Genomic DNA, 18,975 nt, shown 5'->3' on the forward strand with positions numbered 1-18,975 from the left:
AAATATTTCCCGAGATTAGTGCTTTGAATTACTATCAGTCCATAGTTTGAAATTAACAGTCAGTGCCCTAACACCCCTTGTCAATTTCATCCCCACAGAGGAATCCTCTCTATAGAATTCATTTAAGATGTAAATTACTTGTACTATCCACTCTACTTGGTAAAAATTGCGATGAGACTTTACATACCTTCACCGAGAGCAACCTTTTTGCTTTAGACAAGTACAATTACATTCAATTAGTCTAGAAAATTTTCCCCTTGCTCATGTTGTACATACTCTGAACCTATCATAGGCCTCTATTGTAATTAATTTGATGGTCTGGATTTATTGACAACCGGATCTACGATCTTTTAATGGACAATGATCGCTATCCACTCAAACTTTCCTTCCGTCGCACACTGGAACGGGTCTTTCGGAGAGGTTGGACATGAACTTTTCAACTAAAGCTGCGTCTCGATGTCTACATCCAGTGATAGGACAAAATGTCCAAAAATAAATGTCCAGAGTAAAAAATGGCCAATGTGAAAAAAGTTCATGAGGAAAAAATGTCCTGGGGTCTGAAATGTCCAGCAGCAGTGAAATGGCCAAAATAAAAAATGCCCAAATGTCCAGTTACTACAAGTCATAATTTTCATTGCCATTTACCTGTTCTTACAAATTCTTCTGTCTATTTTGTCTAGGTAAATAATTAACTATACCGAGAAAAGGTCAGGAAAACTCTGTATCACTGCTTCTTCATTATCTCCGTGGATATTTCTGTAAAAAGCTTCCAAGCTTCCTATTTCGCCACTTTGTCAAATTATGTCACATTTGGACATTCTTGTTTTCGGTCATAATACTGATACCGGACATTCCAGATATTTGGACATGTTTTAGATATGGACTTTTTTGACTTTGGACATTTTTTACTTCGAATTTCATTTTTGGATATTTTGTCCTATTACCCTATTCCCTCATATTAAAATTTGTAAGGGATGCCTTTTAATGAAACCTTTGGGAGAAAACCAATGAAACCACTTTCAAACTTTTACGATTTGTATTAACGAAGACATGAACTGAAACGATAGTCTCCATACCATGTCCAACCTCTCCCCTTGACTTGCTCCATCAAGCGTCGACTCCCTGTATCGCTGAATTGAATATAAACAATTGTCTCTTCATTTCCAGGAGAATTTTATCAATGTTGGATTTCTGCGGCTTTTTCGTGCTGCTAGATTAATCAAACTACTACGGCAGGGATACACAATTAGAATTTTACTGTGGACGTTTGTTCAATCATTCAAGGTGAGTACAAGAAACCCGAAAGATTTTGGCAAGTGACGTTACCGAAAGAGTGGTGCACATTGTGCTTGCTGTTTGGTCTTCATGAATGTCTTTTGCATCGCACAAATATTTCATTATTTTTTGCGTAGAAAAAGTCCAAAAAACTAAGGAGTCATCGGGTTTATATCAACACTTGTTGGATTAAATTTATTTTGATTATCAGTGAGCACAAGAGGTTTACAGCTGCAAGACTTATCTAAAAATTGGCGTTGTTTACATGTCTCGCTAAGAAATTGAAGACGCATATTTTTTGGGGGAGAGGGGACGGAGTGTTCAGTTGGATTTTATTGGTTCAACAGAAAATACCCAGATATAGGAATAAAAATTAGCAAGGAGCAATTTTAAGTTCAGCTGACCATACTTTTCTTCATGCACTTAAATTATTGATCAAGCAATAAAACTAAAAATCATCCGCTTTAACCCAAATATATAGGTACCGCCCTTCTGAAAATTTGCCATCATGATGGCTCTGAGTTCATCTCGAATAAATGGAATCTACGTGGATGAAACCGTGCGATGCAGTATCGCGGTGGATGAAGTCAACCATTGTGTTCTTTGACAGGCAATATACACGTTTATTTTGGACACAGAAACTTTAAAATACTCGCGTCCTTCGCAAAGCAGAGTTACGCTGACCTAAAATTTTCAGCCATCAAAACGCGATACACCGAGAATGACACAGCTGACTCATTTTTTCAATAATTTGAGAAAAGTTAATGGTGAATAATTGGTTAACGTTTAAAAATGCCGAGCCATATGAAAGATTTGTTTCAGGAGAGCGAACGTGTCTAATTCACACCTAAACCCTAGGCTACAAAATAATACTCTGTTCTAGGCTCATCTAAGAAATTGGCATTGCTCTTGTTTCGTTGTCTCTAATTGCTCTTCTCTTTTATTACAGGCACTTCCTTACGTCTGCTTGCTCATCGCAATGTTGTTCTTCATTTATGCAATCATCGGAATGCAGGTACACATTACTTACTTCACCTTCGTTTTCGATCATTTTAGACCGTTCCGAGAAAGTTCTTCGGCAATCCAAATTATAACACTGATTTGATCTTTCACCATTCTTCTCTTTAGAATTTACCATACATGCATCCACTGAATACTTTTTAAAATGAGGCAATCTTGCACTTACAAATGTGCACCCCATCAGCCGTCGCTGGTTACAATTAAAGTCAAAATAATTAAAACTAACACTCTTATATTCACCAGTGGACAATTTGAGGAATTTTTTCTGGGTATTGTATCGTCATGCCTCATTAAAATATACTTAAAATTGCAAAAAGTATAGTTTCCAGATCAGTTTTGTGATCGAAATAGATTCTAATTGAAAATCAACCATGTAGGTATTTTTTTATAGTTCCTCGGCTTGTTTTCCTACTCAAAATTTTATGAACAGCATTTCCGGGACTCTTGTGTAGAAGTATACACACTTGCTAGAAGGCGCTATGATGCGTCTTTCATTGAATCGACGACGGTGATACTGCAAAAACACGTTTCTCGGTTTGCATCCCTGCAGACTCGCAGTCATAATTTTATTTTTAAACGGAAAAACACACAACACCGCGCGATCGTTTCTTGAAACCTAACCTGATTTTACTCTGTGCAAAGAGTGTTTTATGAAAAATTCAAACAATAATATTAAAGTGTTGTCTTTTGATGAAAAATAAGGGAGGCGGAGATCTTGAGACACCGCAAACGAGATACGCATTTTTGCAATTCGACTCGATTTTTCACCAAGAAATTACTATGTCCGTCTCATTTTAGAAACAACATATGTGTCATTATTTTCCCTATACAGACAAGTTTTTTTATATATGAGCCAGAAATTTTAATTTTCCCATTGCAATAATACCACCAATGGACGAGTGTCCCTGTTTCTCCGTGATCCCTGAGAATACATGGAAATATATGGACGACAGGTCTTATCTCGAAATGCAGTTATGCCCTCACGCCCCTTATGGTAGAATAACGACAATGTTTACAGTCTCAGTTGCACGTTATCTTGAGATCAGCCTGGATCTCACGAAAGAAGTGCAAGGATCTCCTAGTTTCCAAATTTCGAAAATGATAAATAATTTGTTCTCTACGTTTCATGTCTTCGATTATTGAAAAATCTAGTTGACCCTCCTTGCTTAAATTGTCATATCTTCGATAAGATTTGTCACTTTTTCTTCCGGAAGAACTACAAAAAAAAAAAAAAAAAAAAAAAAAAAAAAAAAAAAAAAAAATTGACCCTCCTTTTTGGGTTGAGAAAAAGAAATTACCAAGCCTTTCGTAGAAGTTACCTGATAAATTACACCTATAACTCAACGTTTTATTACAACTTATTTAAGGTTTTTGGGAACATCAAACTCATTCCTGAGACCGCTCTGAATCGGCACAACAACTTTCAATCTTTCTTTGGAGCTCTATTACTACTTTTTCGGTGAGTTGTGGGCGCAACAGTGGTTAAAACTGAAAAAACGCTGAAAACGCACTTTTCGTTCATCGGCGTTGACTTGAACACAGCCCAACGGAGACAAAATAACGAAGGCACAACACATTCCGCACTAATAAAGCAATTAGCGGATTTCATAGAAAAGATGTGAATCGTTCAAAAAAAAAAGAAGAGGAAGAAAAACTAGGTTGATGCCATACATGCTCATATTACTGCCATAGAGTACATAGAGTCGTAATGTAAATGGGAGAGCTGGCGCCATGTTCTGCTCGACAAGTTCCGAGCCCGGTGTGCGCCGAGTTCGGGTCACTTTTTCGATACATGTTCGATCCAAAATGGCGGTGTGGAATACGTGGTGATTCCTATCTTCTTTGTTTACATTGGATGGCCGGGTACCCATGTATCGCAAACAATTGATGATGTATCGAAAAAGTGACCTGGCGTCACACAGGAGTCTCGAAACTCAGGACCTGGAAAATGCTAAAAAGTGGCGCTAGCTCACCCACTTACATTACGACTCTACGCACTCTATGATTAATGCTTCAGAGACACTTCAGAGACCTAAAGAGTGCATCATTCTTCCCACACTAACTTCTTTCCAACCTTACCTCTGGATGAAAGTGAAATGGTATGATGCAATGAGACACGAGCACTAGCATTTGGCAATTTCTCGTCGTGCGAGTACTTGCTGAGCTCCAGAAGCCACTTCAACACGCAAAGTAAAGTTTCGGTTGCCACAAAAAATATTAATTTTGTTGAGATAAAATTTCCTGGAGTCCGTTGAATCTTTTTATTGCGATGCCCTTGCAACGAGGACAAGTTTCTCCTTCAGAGAAGTTGCTCAAATTCAGATGCAAATTGTACACCGAAAAAAAAGTGAAGTTGATTTAGTATTCTGGATGTAAACAAAGTGTGTGAGAACTCACAAAATGGTAAATTACCCGCTACGGCAGTTAGTTTTACATATTGACATATTGCTCAAGTTAAGCTGTAGCAGTTAATTCAGCATTTTGTAAGTTCTCGCATACTTTTATACACCCAGAATTTTGAATCAACTTCATTTTTTTTTTTTCAGTGTAAATCTCGTTACATGGAAATAGCCTCATTATATATTATTGGTAGCAATACATTTATTACGAAATGATATGACGGCCAGTTTTCATCTCAAGGCCGGTGAAAGTGCGTTTTTAGCGTGGCTCAGATTGATGCTTGGTGTCAGCGCCAATGTCCACGTCCATGAACATGTGCGCTTATTGTCTGCAACTCTATCATAGCTGCGTGTAAATTGCCCTGGCTCGTTATATGTCCAATCATTCCTGTGTATATATAGAATCCTCACGTCTGAAATATCTTGCCATGTTTGTCAGTCCGTTTGCAGGTGTCATGTCTGACGGCCGTGATTGGCCCCAAAGACGAAGGGCGTCAATAATACTTGGATCAATTGCAATTGTAAAGAGTCAGTTGCACGATCAAATTGAGCCATCAAACTGAAGCTCTGTTTGGTGGAATAAGACCTGAGGTGAGGATGCGACCAATGAGAGGCCCAGTTTGATGGTTCAATTTGATTGTGTAAATGGACCTTCATGAATGAAGGCAAAAACGTATCTCGGATAGAATTGAACCAGCCATGAAGATTATTCCTCACTTACTTAAACAAAATACATATATTGACAATTTTAAAACTAATTAATGCCATTTCATCTCGAATATTTCTCGAAATTTCGCGAATTTTTATTTTACTGATAAGAAACTCGTGCCTCTTGGAGGTATGCAATCTCACTCGATCCATCTATTAATGTCGCCCATCGCCTACTAATTATTATCGTTCAATTTCAGTTGTTTGCATTCATACATTTCCAGCATTTTGGGTTACTTTAGAAAGTGATTACAACCAGTACCTATCTATAGAAATAAAAATATTAAAACAAAGTTCAAGGTAGCTTACTGCAAAATTACTTTCCACGGGTGAGACTGGAGAATTTTTAGGGGAGGGGGGCGGTTGTTACAGGACCATCCATTGACCTCCATCTGTCAGGAGGTTTAGACGTTTTCCACCCTCCCACCCCCTTATACATATTAATCGACCCAAAACACCATCTAAATTATGTCCACTATTAGAATCATATGATTGCTTGGGATAGAGTAAGTTTACCCCTAGCGAATACACCATCACACTAAGTAAATTAGAGCACAATTCTACGACAGTCTTACGAGTAATAATACAGTATTAATTTGAATAAAAATCATTCTCTCCATATTTAGATATCTCTCCTTTTTAGAATCTTAATTTTTTATTAGTCTTGTAGTTTCCCTCGTGTGAGAAGATCGGAAAGCGGCATCGATCGAATTGATAATAAATGAGATAGCTAAGTTTTGAATAATGATTCACGTATCCATATCACGCAAAAAAATGAATGGAAGATAAATCGACTGAGAAAATTTATCAAGAAAATATCAGGATTTGCAGTGTCATCCAAATGAGCTTGACAACATTGATTCTTTTTCAATTAAAATTGTTCTCACCGCAGGGAGAGTGCTTTCAGCGTTTATTTCCGGCGATATTATGAATCATTTCTTTTTAGCACTGATTGCGGTCTTCCTGGTTTGGACATTGACATTTTCATTAGATCTTTGCGGGCAAAAATCAAATGTCTATAATTTGTGGAATTTGTTGCGATTTTCCTCCATCCCTTGTCTCAATTGAAGAGGAGCATTAGAATTGTTTGCAATCAAAATGATGCCTTATCACCTCTTGATAAAAATTAAATTAATTTTTTGCAGAAACTTTTAAACACCGTGATCGAGATATGCGCTTTCTTTAGTATCATATTGCTAGAAAGCTTTCGTAAAAAAAATTCTGTTCATAAGGTGAGTTTCTTCATGGCATAATCAAATTTCATGACTTAGGGACAGAAAATTCCCTCAAGGGTGGATTCTCCCTTAGAAATTAAGTTTTGCTATCGTGACAAACTTGTATGAATTACTAGATGGAAAAAGAGGAAAATCTGTTGCCAGAAAAATATGTAATAGTATCAGATTGGCTTACTCAGCATTGAAATTCCACTGATAGTGTGTAATTTTGCGTCCTTATCTTTGGGAAGATTCTCTTTGTCCAAACCAAAAATAGATCGCAGTCATCTGCAGAGTATTGAATCGATATTTCCGACTATTATATGTCTTTGAGATTTGTACTGACTACTAATGTTTGTGCTCCTTCTCTGGCTGTTGCAATATTCTGCTTTAGGTTTTTGGTAACATTGCATTAGATGCCGAAACTTCAATCACGAGGCATAACAACTTCAGAAGTTTCGTTCAAGGGTTAATGCTCCTTTTCAGGTAATTTTACATGAAAAAAGAACTTAACTGAAAAAATAAAAAAATAAATTTATAAAAAAGAACCTTGAAAAAAAGTCATGCGGAACTCCATACCGTATCTAAGTGGTCGCAATAACTTTTTTCTCTGTCCAATGAGAATGTATAATATGATGTAGTATTCAAATATGATGCTGAATCCATTAATGTTTCATAATCTAGCATATTCAAAGATATTTCAAATATTAATTCATTCTATAGCAATTTTCCATGGAATATTGCGACTTTAGATAATTAAATCCTTGATACGGTAAAAGGTTCATTTTCAGGGTATGACACTTAAGATTTTTTTAGAGGAATAAGATTGAATTTATTAACTTTGAATCTTCAATCAATTTAAGAATGGCATTATTCTTAGATTGCCTCCAATCATTTTCGGGGTAAAAAGACGAGGTGCTTCAGAAGATTTAGAGTAATGTGGTGGGCTGTGTTGGCGTAGGGAGAAATTTTGACGTGCGTTTTTATAAACGTTGTTTTTCGTATCGTTTTTTTTCACCTATCTGATAGAAAATTTGAATGGACATTAGGTCATATTAATAATTGCTCTTCTTTCTCTATTAAGTAATCATGGACACGTTTTAATCATATTCGGAACTTACCAACCAATTTAGATCTTCTCTGGAGCTTGACCTGGTATCAATTAGATAAAGATGTATATTTGGATTAAATGTTAGCTAGCTGTACATGAAAAAGTCTTTCTTGCTTACATGGTAGTAGTGTTTAGCACATGTGTTTGAAATGTGTCGTCGTGTGTCTATCAAGAGTGTTTATGTTCTCCTGATATGATATTCAGTGTACTTTGTTGGTAGTCGTGTATTTGTTAGTCGTATAATTAGCGTAGATGTCTATGTTCTAGAGGATTACAATACGTGGGTATTTTTTAGTCTTTTAACGTGCTCAAAAAAATGTACTTTTCAATCAAACTTGTCTCAAAAGTGAAATCCCACTGATGATGCACGATGATATACCTTAGATGTTCGAGACCAAAATATTACGTAAAGTATCAAAAAAAAGTACAATACTAAATTCTTACAAAAATTTCCGACGGATGTCTTTAAGTACTTTCTGCAAGAGTAGAGTTAAAGTAGACAGGCCTTACGTCACCTCTGTATATGATATCATTTGTGAATGAGAAAAGCATAATTTATTTTCAGATGAAATTAGATATTTACCCTACCGAGAAAATTAAGAGCTGAAGCTCAAAAGACACTCTAAAAATCTGAATTTCAAATCAATTGCTTTTAAAAAAGATGCTCTAAAGTTCTTAATTAACGGATGAAGGAATCAGTTAGCGATCAGGAATACGTAAATAAGGGTATTTACAGGAAACCATAGATGAGTTATTTCGTAGAGGATAGACTTTTTTTAGACAAATATATAGACAAATCAATTCAAATATAGTAGACCATGACACATTAAGCAGCTGATAACGACACAAGAGAGAAAACGAAAATTCATGAGCTATAAAAGATAGATGTGTGTAGACAGATAGACAGGTGGGTAGATGGATCGATAAAAAGATAGGTAGACAGACAGATAGGTAGATAGATAAATAGGTAGATAGATAGATAGAGAGATAGATAGATAGATAGATAGATAGATAGATAGATAGATAGATAGATAGATAGAAAGATAGATAGATAGATAGATAGATGGATAGATAGATGGATAGATAGATAGATAGAAAGATAGATAGAAAGATAGATAGATAGATAGATAGATAGATATTTACAGGGTGTTCGAAAAGTCCCCTCCCCCCCTCTAACTTTTGACCTAATTGAGGTAGAGATTTGAAAGTTGGAGGGTGTTCCTAGATCAAAGGGAGCTACTTTTTGACCCCCCCAAAATTTTTGGGGGCCCCATTTTGGGGGGGTTACGGACCCTAACTTTTAATTTTCAAATGGGAAGACCCCCTTTGTGATACTTCGTTCGAAAGAGCATAAAAAAAGAAAATTTTTCGCGCAAACCGGAAGTCATTATCTCAAACCGTTTCAAAATGGCGGCCGGTCAAAGTTCCAAATGGCCGAAAATTGGCACCTCTGCTTTTTGCGCATGGATTTGCTTGAAACTCGGTATCTGAGGGTATTTGGGCACGAGAAAAACGAATTTAACGTTAGATTTTCAAAAAAAACCCTAATTTTTCAAAATGGCGACCGGTTTAGGCTCAAAAAGGCCGAAAATTTGACAAACTCGATTTTTTTGCCAATGGATTCACCTGAAATTCGGTACATGGAGGTATTTTGACCCGAGAATAACGAATTCAACGTTAGATTTTTAAAAAAACGCTAATTTTTCAAAATGGCCGCCGATTAAAGTTCAAAATGGTCAACAATTGGCAACCTCGACTTTTTGCCGATAGATTCGCCTCAAACTCGGTGTTTGAGGGTATCTGGGTGGGAGACAAACGAATTCGACGTTATTTCACCGAGTTTCAGGCGAATCTATTGGCAAAAAGTCGAGGTTGCCAATTGTTGACCATTTTGAACTTTAATCGGCGGCCATTTTGAAAAATTAGCGTTTTTTTAAAAATCTAACGTTGAATTCGTTATTCTCGGGTCAAAATACCTCCATGTACCGAATTTCAGGTGAATCCATTGGCAAAAAAATCGAGTTTGTCAAATTTTCGGCCTTTTTGAGCCTAAACCGGTCGCCATTTTGAAAAATTAGGGTTTTTTTGAAAATCTAACGTTAAATTCGTTTTTCTCGTGCCAAAATACCCCCAGATACCGAGTTTCAAGCAAATCCATGCGCAAAAAGCAGAGGTGCCAATTTTCGGCCATTTGGAACTTCGACCGGCCGCCATTTTGAAACGGTTTGAGATAATGACTTCCGGTTTGCGCGAAAAATTTTCTTTTTTTATGCTCTTTCGAACGAAGTATCACAAAGGGGGTCTTCCCATTTGAAAATTAAAAGTTAGGGTCCGTAACCCCCCCAAAATGGGGCCCCCCAAAAATTTTGGGGGGGTCAAAAAGTAGCTCCCTTTGATCTAGGAACACCCTCCAACTTTCAAATCTCTACCTCAATTAGGTCAAAAGTTAGAGGGGGGGGAGGGGACTTTTCGAACACCCTGTATTTTAGGCTTGTAGATTCATTAAATTTAAGAACTAAAAGGGGTGTTGTTATATGTATTTAAAGAAAGAATATGAGCGTGATGACGGATTGAAGCAAGTAGACACAAATCGTAGTCAAATGAGTAGATACTTAAGATAAAGGTTAGATTTAGATAGCTACCTAGAAAAATTTACATACCCATATGTAAAGATGAGTACTGATATGCATATAAACTGTGTGTGTCAACATGGACAGTCAAAGTAACTACGACTGATAAAAAATAGATTTCTAGGATAGTTTGTTACTTTGATAAATAGATTCAGAAATTCCAATGAATATCCAAATAAGTGTTTTAGTTCGAATATCAACCAACAATGAGTAGCATTCTTCATTGGATACTTAATTTGTTGGTGTAGTAACATTATTATTAGTTACCATGAGATGGAAAAATATAGCAACTAGATATAGAAGAAATTAGATTTTTTTGATACGTCAATGTAGCCGGCAGACAAAAGAATGAAAAAAATAATTCTAAGAACCTTTTGCTTTACAATTAAATTATTCTGCTCGAATTTTGAAAGAATAATCAAGGAACGATTGGCAAAAGGGGGGGAGGGAATTTTAATTTCATACAAATTTTAGAAGTATAAAATTAACAAGTATTACCTTCATCTGATAGAAACTAATCTTTTAAAAAATGTACATTTCCTCTTTCAGGTGTGCCACCGGAGAAGCGTGGCCGTCGATAATGTTATCCTGTGTAAAAGGAAGGCCTTGCGATCCAAAAGCTGAAAAGCCACCAAATGACTGCGGTTCAGTAGTTGCTTACGGATATTTTGTATCTTTCATATTTTTCTGTTCTTTTCTCGTGAGTGTTGAATCCTTATCTTCATTTTTATCCTTACTCAGTAGTTCTGATTACATTCATGTCGAAAGTTTGAGAGATGTTCATATATTTGCAGCAATCCTTCGTTTAACATGGACTTATAAAATGAATGCATGAGACGTTATCAAAATTCGCAGTATTGTATCATGCAGTTTTTTAATTGCTGAAAACTAGGGGGTCCGTCCCTTGGCCGCTACGCAGTACGCACCCCCGCAGAGGCTGCTGAAATCTCCCGGACGAACAAATTGAAATTGCCTAAGCTGGACTTTGAGCTCCCCATCTTCACCCCGGCCCATGGACCGTCTTATTCCTCTTCCTCATCCCGTCCATCGATCGTCTTAAAAATGATTTCATTAGAATAGAGAAGACTTTGAAAGCTCAAGACCCATTCTCAAGTTAAAAAATATAAGCTATCACCACATGAGTGAGGGCATTATGAACAATCAATTTTACCAGGATCTAATGACATTTTTTTTCTATCTTCTTGGTCAAGGAGATTACTTTTTAGGTACATATATGATGTTTTATCCGTCTTTTTCATTGGAGAAGTAATCGCAATTTGCTTCAAGTAGATGAATAAATTGCACCGAAATATTTTATTGCTTCATACTTACGAACGTTATGAGCTCTATTTACCCTGGTAAAAATTGGCAGTAGAATCTGTGTTCCAAAATACCATAGACCTACGACCGGCTGTAAGATTTCCAATAGCTTCTATAGTCGGATACACAATTTCTTATAGCCTCTTATAGCCGATGGCGATTAAGCAACTCACAGTCAGGCGATAAAGTGTATGCTAAACGTCACTAATTACGGATGCTAAGTAGTACTTAGTGAGTTTCTGGACCACTGCTCTCTTTTTGGGCCGTAGTATCTTGATTTATTTTGCGAGGAAAGCTCCGTAATTTTTATGAATGCCTGCCATTCCTAATACATTAGAGCGCCTTCAGTTTCGTATGATACTGTGCAATACCTCTGGTGTGAAATAGTTGCTTCAAGCGCCGTGGCACGCTGCGGTGCGGCAGGCGGGCAGCCAGCGCGAAACGCGCATTGGCGCCTACAAACCTAACAGGGATACTCCACGCGTTGCGCAATGTGTGAAGTAATCCTGTTAGGTTTTTAGGCGCCAGTGCGTCGCCGCTCCGTTTTGTTTTAGGCTTTAATATTAAAAAAGGCTCTCTAATAAAAAAGCCAAATTATGCCTCTGAGTGACATCACAGAGCTGTGAACCCTGTTTGGATAATATAATACAGCAACGTAATCTGTCAACTAATTTGTAGATTTTTTTTCCAACTATTAAAGATAGGCTTGTGTTTAGATTAAGTAGTTTTTCAGTTTAAAATGTAATGAATCAAATTCTAGGCCTCTAAGAATTCTCCATTGTTTGATGTTTACTTCCAGATGTTAAATTTGTTTGTTGCTGTTATTATGGATAATTTTGATTATCTGACTCGAGATTCATCTATTCTTGGTGCTCATCACTTGGAGGAGTTTGTTAGAATATGGGCTGAATACGACCCGAACGCTACGTAAGTTTTCCCTTTTTTCCATGCTTTATTTTTCATTTCAAGTGCACTTCAGTTTGAATGGAAGGATTTAATCTCACTTCTATATGTGCACTTTTTTGGCAAAAGCTAAGTTAAAATATGGAATATGGATAACTATGATATCTCTCATTCATTGATTATTGCACGAATTGATTTTGAAGATGATCAACAAATTGAACACATTTTGCATGAATGCTAAACACGAGAACAGGAGTTTGTTCGCAACTTGGACTCTGAGCATAGTACTTAAATTTTAAATCCACTTGAGGGTCCCTTCACACTGGCCTCAGTTACTGATTAATTTTTATTAATTTACTTAACTTTAATTAATTTAATTTACATTAATGGAATTTTTCATTTTTTATGAATTTTAGGGGAAGGATACATTACACGGAAATGTATGACATGCTGAAAAACATCGACCCACCACTGGGTTTCGGAAATAAATGTCCGTACCGGTTAGCGTTCAAAAAATTAATCAGAATGAACATGCCCCTGGACCAAGACTGTAAGGTGCACTTCACGACCACCCTCTTTGCCTTGATTCGGGAAAATCTCTCCATCAAAATGCGGACCGGTGAGTGAACATGCGTTACATTACTTCCAAATTATCAAATCCAAACAGTGAAACGTACTTATGAATGACTTAATATAGCATACAGAAACACGATTTTTCGAAGAAATATTGCATCAGCAAAATCTTAGTTACATCTCTCACGATTAAAGCTACATCAATTGTGGCAATATTGATTAGATGCTCAGTGATTTGAACATGCAAGAAGTTGTAATTCCGGATAAACTCATTTTGACACTATTCATTTGTAAAATGCGATGAAATGAATACGAGCAAATACTCTGGCGTCCATCCAATTGCTCGAAAAATACCACGCTAGTCGCGTAAATGTAGAAGGGGCGAAATAAAGTGGCACCCTTTCGGTGTTGAAGGGATTCCAGAGCTTTTTTTTTTTAATTCCCGTAAGCTCTCCGGAATTAAACAGTTTATTACAGATGAACAACATTTTATGATTTTGTTCACGAGGTCTTCCAAAATTGAGTTTAAATAAACACGGTCCGGATAATCTAAGGTTTAGTTTAGTTTGAATTTGCGTTTCTTCTTTCAACAAGACATTTTACTTGTAAATGCAGATAAAAAGGAATATCACACGAAATGCATCTTTAGACTTATTTTAAGCTTATGCGTGATTATGAAACTCTTCTTGATTTTTAGCTGAGGAAATGGACCAAGCCGATGAAGAATTAAGATGTACGATCAGGAATATATGGCCACTTCAAGCCAAAAAGATGATAGATCTTTTGATACCAAAGAAAGATGGTAAGTATTGTCTAAATGTATGTTTTCTATCTACACCGCTCTCCTAAACACATCTGTTCCTGTTTCCTTTGTTCAAAATATTTCAGGGGCCGCAAATAATTGTTCGATTCAAACTAACATCTTCTATCAGGGCCGGATTAAGGGAGTGGCCACATAGGCCGCGGCCCATGGCGGCAAAATGAGGGGGTGGCAAATTTCTTTTTTAAATGCAGGTACAAAAAAATCGGATTCAGAAAAAAATTACAAACAAGAAAAGGTGACGAAATCTCTCATATAATGAGAGTTCATTAATTTCTAATTTTGTCGTATTTCGGTGATACAAAAGACTGCGCACCTTTATTTAGTTGAGTTAAGAGAGAAACCAAACACGTAATTTGGCCTGGAGCGGCGCGGCGCAAAGAGAAATGATGACAAGGACTTGAGATGAAAAGGAGAAGCCCTCGACGCGGCGGTCGGCATGTAACACATATTAGCGCCTACGAGGCTGCATGAATACTTCACGCATTGCGTCAAACGCAGTGCGGTCAACAGCGGTCGCTCGGCGCGGCGTGAAACGCACAGTGCCTACAAGACTACGTGACGCATGAAAACGCCTACAAGACTGCATGAATACTTCACGCATTGCGCCAAATACAGTGTGGTCAGCGCGGCACGGCGGTGGAAGTTAAAATTATTAAACCACATTTATGTTTGTTTTTTCTTAATTTTTTAGTTCATTTCTTACAAATAAAAGACCTTGTCCCGACAGAGATAAGTTTACGGAACTGAACTTTCGCGCGAAGTTCCGTGAACTTTTGCTAGTAGTGTTGACAGGGCTTACGCAAAAAATGTGTCCAACACGAGTGAACGCGTCTTATGCACCCTTCTCCCTCCGGCACGTTCACTTGATGGTTTTCATTGCTGTTTCAAAGTGAATGAGAAGAGGGCGGCAAAATACAGGCGGCTCATGGGCGGCAAGTAGGTAAATCCGGCCATGTCTTCTGTGTAATAAAACTGTGAATGTTATTTATGCGATCTGTTGGAGGACCTCTGGCAAGATCGCTGTCAGTGGCAGTTGGGTGTCACAGAGCGCACAGAGGCCAATAAAAGCGACTTATTAGTAGTAGTAGTAGATTATGTCGAAATGAAAGAGGCTCAGTTAGAGAGAGCTGCAGTGATTGCTTCAGAGGACAGTATTTATAGCATTGATATAAGCTGAATATTGTCCGTGTGAAAGGAATTAACGAACCGATAAAATTCTTCTTCGATCTTATGAACTTGATTCTGTGAGTGAGTATTCTATGGAGTGAATTTTTTGTGATTTCTTTAGAGTTAAATGCGGGGAAACTAACAGTTGGAAAAATTTACGGAGGACTTTTGATCCTCGAAAGCTGGCGAAGTACACGCTTTGGTCAGACAGAGCCGTCAGGACAGTCCGTGAGTATATTTTTTTACATCCTATCAGTGAGACTGGTCTGGTTTCCTAAGACCCTCCATGTCAATTTCGAAATCCTTGAATCCCGAGACAAATCATTTATTTAAAAAAAAAAAAAAAAAAAAAAAAAAAAAAAAAAAAAAACCATTATTCTTGAGGTCAATAGTTTTGCCAAACAATTTCTAAACCCTTTTTTTACGTAGTTTGTTTTTCTACTGAAAAAAGGTCAAGCTTATAAGTATTAACTAAATTTTAAGTTTCCTAAATCCTAATGAATTACAAACGTGCCTGGATGCTCATGATATTAAATTTTTCATCCATAGAGATTTTTCACGCACGGTTAAATGATAACAGTTAATTAAATGAGCATGACAAAAATCCTATACATATTTCTAAAAATACGAATTCAAGTAATCAACAGTATTTACCAACATCAATAAAATTAATGATAAATAGCTACTAAAAATTGTACATAGTTGAGAAAAAAATTAAATCGAATATAAATAATGTAGACAAGTTTTACGCACACATTTTAAAACCTAATTATTTAAACGGCAACGACGCAAATACATAATGAAAGGTAATCGCGAGCCGTCACATCAACATGATCAATGAATCATCATCTTAATCATAAATATTACCACAGTAATTTTCTCATTACATGCGGAGTTTCGTTAGAAGACATTTTACGATCATGCATTCGAAGAACAGTTTGCCGATCCGTCTTGCACCATCTTGTAAAAGTCTAAAAACATATTTTTCCGTCTTCTTCAAAAGCAACTCTTTACTTTATGTAACAACAGTCAATATGATGCAAATATGCATGCATTGAAAGCATATTTTGTCCTTCCAATGCGGTGAATATTACATAGTTTAAAAAGTAAGTAAAATCAGATGGAAATTTCGGAGCAGGTCACGGCATAAGATAGCTCTAGAGATTTTAGATTCTACTTTAGTTAGTCTTCTGGACCCGAAGCACATGAAATGTAATCCTTTTGCACAGAATAATTGATGCATCAATGATGTTGTCTAAAATAGATGCCAAGCGGAAACCTCAAGATGTTTGATTTTTGGATTTTGAATTTTCCATTTCTAGTTTTTCAATGTTTCGTCTTGCACATTAAAAAAACATAGATATCATTTATCTGTACTTGTCTTTTCTTTACGTACGTGAAAAAACAGGTATTACTATTTTTAAAAGTGTTCGTCCGATAATTTTAAAAGAGTTTGTTGCCCTAGTTAGCAATGTGGGATGTCTGTAACATTTTTCTCTAGACACTTTATAAACTTCGAATGGCACGACGAAATTCTCGTATCAAGAAAAAGTTATAGAGGAGTTCGTTTCGTGTACCTCTTTCTTTTATTTCTTTATTATTTATTTTTCTCTTTTACCTCTTTCTTTCTATCACACTCATCATCAGTTAATAGCGCGAGGAAACCCAATTTTTTAATTTTCTTGTAATTCTTGTACGAGGGCAGATATATTTCAATATCATCTTTCTCTATGCGCGTAAGAACCCTCAGGGGTTGATTTTTTACAATTTTTTTTTTTTATTCCGTTTTGGTTTCTTTTCGTTTTTTTAATTGTTAACTGTTGTCCCGTGTATGTTTTACCATAAATGTTTTGTCTCAGTGTTCCACTGTATGTTTAAGAATTGAAAACCATTTTCTGTCGTCAGTGTCTGAACTATAATTGTTGACATGACATGCGTAAATGAGTAATTTATAATGCTCTCGGTTGACAAAGAAAGAAACATATTAGTGAGAATATGATATTATTTTTCTTTATCTTTTCTTCTCCAATATAGTCTTCCGTTTTTCGCCTTGGATATTTTCACTTATTCTTAAGTGGTATGGTTGATTTTTAAAGTCGCCAACTCTGGTCATAGAAAATTTATACCCCTTCATCGCGCAGTTACATTAAGAAATTAGAGAATTTTAAAACTTAAACTTGATTTTGCTATAAACATCTCATTAATTCTCCTAATTTAAGTGATCTTTACAGTAATGACGTTTGATAGTAATTTCTTTATTTATCATTATAATTTTTGTTCTCATCACTTATAATATAAAAAAGCAGGAGAGGGAGACTAATAGTTTATTACTATACAAGCAAAATTTTATAATACATTTATTTTGAAAACAAAATAGAAGTAAACTTTTAAGTATAATTTTCATGCCCCTAAGCTAACTAATGGCCATGCATTCACAAGGTGAATTTGATGAACCCGGTTAATAACCATATTTTTTCATTGTTAACGTCAATCTCGGAAACTATTGCTGAGAGAACAGTATAAAACCAATTTTTGGTCTACCTCATTCTGTCAACATTTTTTATTTATGCCCATTGCCCCGAACAGAATTGAAAAATAATTATATTTGTGGTTGTTTTTTTATTTTTCATGCAAATTTCTCTAAGGTTATATTCCCAAGTCATGTGCTTTTAAGTATATACTCATAGGTGAAACAACAATGTACTAGCAATACACTTATACCATATTTTCCGAAGGGAAGTCATCAGGTTAGTCCATAGGACCTGTTAATTGATTGATAATCCCGCCAACATAGTAACACACAGATAATTCCAACACCGAAACTTTTTACTCATTTCTTGCACACTGCATGTTTGTAGTAAAAATAACTTTTTCATTGTAGTATTCGTCTCAATAAAGTAAAGTATTTGGTTGTACAAATTTCATTTTCTAGGCATATGAGATTTAATAAAAACCTAAAATAAGAAATATTTAAAATTTAAAGTCAATTGCAACAATTTTTAAATTTACACCAAAAAAACATCCTCCAATAATTTGAATCCTAACAATGAAAGTTTGGTAGTGTCCAAATAGTCTTAAATATCTTTAAATCTCTTTTCTCAAGACGACGTCCGTAGAATCACGCATCATCGGAAGGTATAAAATATTCAATAAATAAACAGGCTCCTACCCATAAAAATACTTTAAGATCTTAAGTTTTAGATTTGAACGTTTCTTCGCATTAGAAAATTTTGAACTGTTAAAAAATAACGCTTTTTTGCTTCTTTCTTTCTTTTTTCTCTGATATTTTGGAAAATAGGCTACATCCTTACATGTCCAAACATGTTAACCTAACCTAACATGTCATCTTTGGAATGAGACGCAAAGGATGATGTACTTTCTAAAAGTCTTCATGGCTAGGACCTCTACTGAAGTTTTGTACATGCAACTAAAAATGAAATCAATGCTGCACTTATATATTTTTCATTCCCGACCATCGAATGATAAATGATAAGGTGTTCATTTATTTAAGGGACCCCAACCTTTTAACGGCAAACATCGGGCAGAGATTGCATAATTGTGTTTGTTAGCTAGCAATTAAAAAAGTACATCGTCGAACATGCTATGAATTTGCATTGATATTGAAGCGATCAGAAACTAAGTATACAATATATTGTTACATCTTTGAAATAATTAATTACAATACGCCACAAGAGGAGTCTTCTTTTAAGCACCGGTTCGTCGGAAATTTGTGCAACTTGCTTTGAATTTTAGGTGTACATTTATTCTCGTCTTTTCATTTGTGGATTTTTTTCCTTGTGTTGCTTGTCTGATTCGCAAAATTTAAAATGCG

The 18,975-nt window shown here is 36.0% G+C and overlaps 1 protein-coding gene across 20 annotated transcripts in view; it reads left to right on the plus strand.

Annotated features, from left to right (window-relative positions):
* The window catches only part of cac (calcium voltage-gated channel subunit cacophony), a 400,227-nt gene that overhangs the window by 355,499 nt on the left and 25,753 nt on the right, over positions 1-18,975 (plus strand). For 18 of the 20 annotated variants that reach the window (XM_072299262.1, XM_072299252.1, XM_072299260.1 and 15 more), the window contains 8 exons: positions 1,168-1,284; positions 2,225-2,290; positions 7,011-7,102; positions 10,907-11,057; positions 12,477-12,604; positions 12,997-13,199; positions 13,851-13,955; positions 15,265-15,371. In XM_072299262.1, the coding sequence (XP_072155363.1) occupies positions 1,168-1,284; positions 2,225-2,290; positions 7,011-7,102; positions 10,907-11,057; positions 12,477-12,604; positions 12,997-13,199; positions 13,851-13,955; positions 15,265-15,371 (969 nt within the window). Of the gene's footprint in view, positions 1-1,167; positions 1,285-2,224; positions 2,291-3,662; positions 3,755-7,010; positions 7,103-10,906; positions 11,058-12,476; positions 12,605-12,996; positions 13,200-13,850; positions 13,956-15,264; positions 15,372-18,975 lie in introns of all 20 variants that reach the window. The other 2 variants (XM_072299270.1, XM_072299250.1) reach the window with 1 other exon arrangement.

This window comes from Bemisia tabaci, chromosome 4, assembly GCF_918797505.1.
Source record: "Bemisia tabaci chromosome 4, PGI_BMITA_v3".
Classification (NCBI taxonomy): domain Eukaryota; kingdom Metazoa; phylum Arthropoda; class Insecta; order Hemiptera; family Aleyrodidae; genus Bemisia; species Bemisia tabaci.